Source organism: Macaca mulatta, chromosome 2 (assembly GCF_049350105.2).
Source record: "Macaca mulatta isolate MMU2019108-1 chromosome 2, T2T-MMU8v2.0, whole genome shotgun sequence".
Taxonomy (NCBI): Eukaryota; Metazoa; Chordata; class Mammalia; order Primates; family Cercopithecidae; genus Macaca; species Macaca mulatta.
Window position 1 is genome coordinate 162483575 of NC_133407.1, and position 6426 is coordinate 162490000.

General features: G+C 32.0%; 1 protein-coding gene across 2 annotated transcripts in view; it reads right to left on the reverse strand.

The window, feature by feature from the left end:
* Positions 1 to 6426, reverse strand: part of STXBP5L (syntaxin binding protein 5L) — a 488800-nt gene that overhangs the window by 128663 nt on the left and 353711 nt on the right. The window contains exons 19-20 of one of the 2 annotated variants that reach the window (XM_015129965.3): positions 2810 to 2961; positions 422 to 493 (exon numbers count right to left, since the gene is read on the reverse strand). In XM_015129965.3, coding sequence (XP_014985451.2) covers positions 422 to 493; positions 2810 to 2961 — 224 coding nt within the window. The remainder of the gene's footprint in view (positions 1 to 421; positions 494 to 2809; positions 2962 to 6426) is intronic. The other variant, XM_015129967.3, reaches the window with a different exon arrangement.

Below are 6426 nucleotides of genomic sequence, written 5' to 3' on the forward strand. Positions count from 1 at the left end.
GAATGTGTTTTAAGAAACACATTACTGGGCGGGGCGCGGTGGCTCAAGCCTGTAATCCCAGCACTTTGGGAGGCCGAGACGGGCAGATCACGAGGTCAGGAGATCGAGACCATCCTGGTTAACATGGTGAAACCCCGTCTCTACTAAAAAAAAAATACAAAAAACTAGCCGTGCGAGGTGGCGGACGCCTGTAGCCCCAGCTACTCGGGAGGCTGAGGCAGGAGAATGGCGTGAACCCGGGAGGCGGAGCTTGCAGTGAGCTGAGATCCGGCCACTGCACTCCAGCCTGGGTGACAGCGCGAGACTCCATCTCAAAAAAAAAAAAAAGAAAAAAGAAACACATTACTGAGCACTGATGTATGGATTTAACTCAAGCATTATGACTTAAAAAGGCTATTTGCCTAACCTTTATATAACTTACTCTGATAGGAAGTACGGATCCGTTTCGTTAAATCAGGATAAAAGTTAGACAGGCCACGCATGCAAAAGTTGTCTTTGGAACATGCCAGAACACCAGCATCAGCAGCAGGCAGAAGAAAGAGAAAAAAAGTCTAAAGTGAAAGGAAGTGATATCATACCAGAATCTAGAACAGCCAAGATGAAGAAATTGCAGCAAGATTAGGTAATTAAATTAGAGAAGAGATATTAATAAAATAAATCAATTATAAAGTAAGAGGTGATAGATGAATGATGAGAATGTGGTAATAATTTTAATCTTTATTTAAATATTTAATATAAAAATATTTATAAATATTTATATCTTATTTAAATGTCTTATAAAAGTAGATGGCATATTTTCCTTACATGTTTTTACAAAATACAATTATTTGGCTTGTAACTAATATGTATAAATTATTTCACTAATATAAAAATGATTGTCTTTAATCCTTCCACAATTAAAAAGAAAGCTAAAGATTTCAGTCTTTAATATTTCATTGTTATAATATAAAGTGAGTTCTGATTTTGTTATCTTGTACACTAAACTCAAACTGAGTTTATAACTTCACAGATTTTCCTGATTTTAAAGTCATCAATGTTCTAAGCTCTAGTAGTAACTGTTAAGGTTCAAGCAGTTTAATTTAAATTAAATAACAATTGCATTACCTTTGTCAAAATATATACTTTTTTTGCCCCACTGTGTATATCCAGCAAGTGATTTAGATGTTATCATAGGATTCACAGCTTTTCTGATTATATTGGTGCTTTTAGCATTGCAAACTGAACACCTGAAACATGGTTATTGTGACTGAGGAACTAAATTTTTAATTATAAATAGCCTACTGCCCCCAACACCTTTCTACCCTAGAGTCCATCAACTTCAAACTTGTCTTTCCCAATCATGAGGAAACCTTATGTTATGTGAATGTACAATTGCTTTTTATTTTGTCTTCCTTTCAAAATCTGGTAGTGATAGAGGCAAAATCTCTAGAATTTGAAATTTCTAGCTCTCCTAAAATATTGCTAAAATTTGAGATTCCTCACTAAAAACCCTTGGTTTCTGAAAGAGAAATTTTGCGCCCCTCAAAAAGGTCTAAACTGGTAACTTGGAAATGATTGAGTTTTGCAAAAGAAAGGATAACAAGAAGAGTTTCAGTATAACAATTTTCATTAGTCCAAAAAGGAAATTCATTTATTATCACATTTGGATGTTAAATTTGACATGCCTGCTATTTGGAAAATAACACCTACCATCATATACCCTTTTTATTTTTTATTATAAAATATTTTCCTATGGTTATATTTAGTAATGTAATCAATATTCAATAGATTATTTTAAATAATATATGTAGAAATTTTATTTTACTTATTTAAAAAATTTTAAAAGTTATTATTATCATTATTGTTATTATTAGAGATGGGGTCACACTGTGTTACCTAGACTGGTCTTGAATTCCTGGCCTCAAGAAATCCTCTCACCTCAGCCTTCCAAAGTACTGGAATTACAGGCATGAGCCACCATATCTGGCCCAAAGTAGAAGATTTTAAAGGATTGTCTAAAATAACACTTAATATTATAGAAGCATTTTCATCTCAACCTTTTGGCCTAATTTTTTTTTTTTTTTTTTACCAACCGGACTGTCAACGGACAGAAAATATGCAAAACTTTGGCAGTGTTTCCAAAGCCAACTATTTGGATATATACTAAAATTTCAGTAAAACTTTGGATAATTGGCATATCAAAGTTTGGCATTAAATCCTAATTAACCTTAAGTTTATTTTCTTTTACAGTTAAATACATCAATTTGTTGATCTTGCCAAAAAAAAAATGCCATCTGTCATAGTACTTTAAAAATTTTAATGAAAAATGTTTACTGAATCGTGAAAATACCTCCAGGAAGGTCATCATCCAACAAGGAAAGGTGTCAGCTACACTATGGAATTAATTAAAAAAATTAAAAGTAGTGAATGACCTAAAACTATCTTTTTAAAGGGGCTAGATATTTTAGAAGTCAACCTGTTTAACACAACCATTGCAAGCAGTTTTTTCAACTACAGAGCCCTAATTTTTGTAGCATTTTTACATTTAATAGCTTCTTATTTTCTGTTTTTTTAGGAATTAAACCTAAGAAACTTGAGATGCTTCTTAACTTCAACAGGAAATTAAAGTTTAAACTTACACACCCCTAACCCTGTCAAAGGTTCTCACAATGCTTCTGCCCAATTTATTTTGCTTACGTGATTTTGTAAATTATGTTGATTTTATTTTGCCATGCATTAGAATAGTATCACAGAAGAAAGACAAGAAATCTAAAAGTAAGAACATAGATGAACAAATCAAGTTCATAACTCATCTTGTTTTATCTCCTACCTGCAATGAACTGTTTGTTTTTTCGAGGAGACCGTGGTTGTCTCTGGTATAAGTCACTTGATCTATATAGGTCAATGGTCCCCATGCTTAACAGTACTGTCTTCTGTATAAAATCCACCACAGCCAACCCATTGCAGTTCCCAAATGCAACTCTAAGAGAGAGAGAAAAAAAAATGCAACTAGAATGTATCACAACAAGCATGATTATTTTTATCTTCAAATCGATCATAGGATTATTGAAAAGTAATGTCTTAGGGTTGGGGAAGTTGGGCAGTGATTTGTGTAAAGTCAAGAAGGATGCCTTGCCTTTCTGACAGATAAACTGCCTTCATATAATAGGCATACAATTTACTCCAAAAAAAGGATGATTGGCAATTATATTTTGCCAGCAGTTTTATCATGTAAGTCATGATTACCCAATCCGCTCTTTAACTAGACCTTATGTTTTCACAGAAGAATCACACAAAACCTTTTTGCTATGCAAGGGGGAGAGGTCAAGAAATGTCACTAGCTAAAGATGCTTACATATGTAATTAGATGCCTTTTTCAAATAAAATTATAATTACTAGACTCTGAATTAATTATCTTTTGAAAGAGAGAAAAATAAAAATTAACTTCATATATCAAAGGTATTGACGAAATGAGGAGATATAAAAAGTTAAATTTTCTTACTTTTGTGCTCTTTATTATGTGCCCCTTTCAAAAGATAAAGACCATTTGATTAATTACTTAACTAAATCTCCTGAGAAATTTAAAAAAGACAGCTCTTCTAAGTAGGCATTTTGATTGTCTTAACCATTAGGCATACATTAACTCTCATTTTTCTCCATTTACAATATGTCCTCTAGCTTAACAATTCTGTCTGTATTTTTGCTTTGTAAATTAAATAAACACTAGTTATATGAATGTTGTTTTGCTTGTTTTATATACATTCCATGTTGTATTATTATTTAGATTGAATCATGTTTACAAACCATCTGCTTATTCTTAAAATGGTTTTTTCCACTACATCACACAAGTTAAAACACAACAAAAACAACACTTCTACCTATACTAGATGTTTTGCTAATTCACATAGAGCTCTACATCTTCCAGTAAGACAAACTTTGGAAAGTTAAAAAAAGTATTGTTATACTGGTCAGATCTGGGTTTAATTCTCATCTCTATCACTTATAGGATACGTGACTTTGAGAAAAATTAATGAATCTTGCTTGGCCTTAGCTTCTTTATAGTGATAATTACACTTCTATATTTATCTGGTTCACAGAGCTTTTATGAGTACCAAGTCAGAAAATTATTTTTAAAGTATGTTGAAATTTTTCCATGCAAAAAGAATTGATCTTAATATTATAAGTAAATGCAATATTATACATGTTACCAGTTATAACAAGTTAGTATCTTTAAACTTTTTATGTTAAAATATAGCAAATTACTTCTGCTTACAGACATGACAGAGTTTCTAAATGCAATAATGACTGAAAAAATGTAGGCAACTAGGATGCATGACCTTCTATATACCATAAATAATTATTTTTGTATTGGAATTAAAAATAAAAATACTGAGAAGTTATAGCTTAGGGCTGGAGAAATCAGGCAGTAGTTGTCAGAAAGTCGGAAAAGAGACTAGATTTAACCTCCTATTTTAAATTACTAGAAAATTGGACAAAAACATATTAAACAACAGTTTTCACATATTGGTCAACAGGCAACATAGAAGAAGATGAGAGAAGGATAGCAACCAAGGTAATACATTTCACAAATGTTCTGTGTTAGTGACTGAAGATAGTTCCCAGGCTTGGGTACAGGAAACTAGAACTCATAGAGAGGTTGATGGTCTCATCTAGTTGAGGAGGTCGAGATGAGAGACTGAGGCTGCAAAAATAGCTAGAACTAATAAGGCAAAATAAACTGCACAGGGACAGAATACCAGAGATTTGCAGACAGATATCCTTGAGACTTTGGCTGTGTACTAATCTGTGCATCCATGTGTAGAAGCTACTCAGGGCCTATAAAAGAGCTACCAAAAAGATAAGGCAGAACAATTCCCAGAGCTCACAAAAGGCTAAGAATATTTTATGTTACTACCAACGAAACTGCAGAGATCTAATACATGGAACATCAGATCTAGGAGCGTCACTTCAGTAGTGAGACAAATTAGCTACAGATTCTAAGTAACTTAATTTCGTTCCAGGAAAAAATTGAACACTACTGAAAAAAGGCAAAAATACCACCAAAAATGTAAAATTCACAATATCCAGTATATAAAAAGTAGCAGGCATATAAAGAATCAGGAAAATATGATAACCAGAGGAAAAAATAACTCAATAGAAACATATCTAGAAATGAAAGAGATGATAAAACTAGCAGATGAAAAATATTGAACGTGCCTTTAAAAGAATATTACAGATAATCAAGAAGGTTGAGGAAAACATGAATGTGACCAAGGAAGGAATGGAAGACATAAAAAAGCCTCAGAGAGATAAATGTATATGAAATTTAAACATTATCCACACATTAGACATTACACTAGAAAAGAATAGAGAATGCTATCCTCTGAATGTTTGTGTTTTCCCAAAATTAATATGTTAAAACTTAACCCCCAAGGTGATTGTATTAAGAGGTGGGAACTTTGGAAGGTGACTAAGTCATGAAAATGGAGCTCTCATGGATAAAATTAGGGCCCTTTGAAAGAGGCCCTAGAGAGCTGCCTCACCCCTTCCATTATGTGATGATGAATTTAGAAGGTACTATCTATAAGGAACAGCTTCTCAGCAGACATCAGATCTACTGGTGCCTTGATATTAGACTTCTCAGCCTTCAGAACTGTGAGAAATAAATTTCTGTTGTTTATAAGCTACCCAATTTATAGTATTTTTGTTTACAACATCCCAGACTAAGTGAACCTGAAGAAATAATAGAAATTAGCTAAAATGAAATGAGATTTTTAAAAATTTAAAAAACAAAACTCCATAATTAGAGTTTCATAAAAGAAGAAGAACAGAAAACATATTTGAAAAAATGATAGCCAATTTAGATAAATGATAGACAAAATTTGAAGACAGTAATAAGCCTGCAGATAATAGAAACTTAAAGATCCCAAGCAGAATAAGAATGAAGAAAAATAAAAAGGCATCATAATCATATTACTGAAGACAACTAATAATGAAAAGAAAATGTTAAAAGCTGGCAGATAAAAAAGCATATTTCTTACATGTAAAAATTAAAATGATGAAATCATTTTAAAAAATTAAATGAAATTATACAAACCAAAAGATAATGGAGTGGCATCTTTACAGTAAGAAATAAAAATAATGTCAACCTAAAATTGTATACCCAGCAAATACATCTTTCAAGTGGTGGAAAAAGAATTTTTGCAAAAAAACAAAAGCTGAAGGAATTCGTCACTCACATAAATGGATTACAAAAATAATAAGGGAAGTCTTAGAAAAAAATGATTCCAGATGGAAATATGGATCTCCACTATATAATGAAGAGCAACAAAAATGTTAAATATGAAAAGTAATATTAAAGACTTTTCTCATTTCTTTAAAGGATAATTGACTAAAGCAAAATCAATAACAATGTATTGTGGGGTTTATAACACATGGAAGTAAATT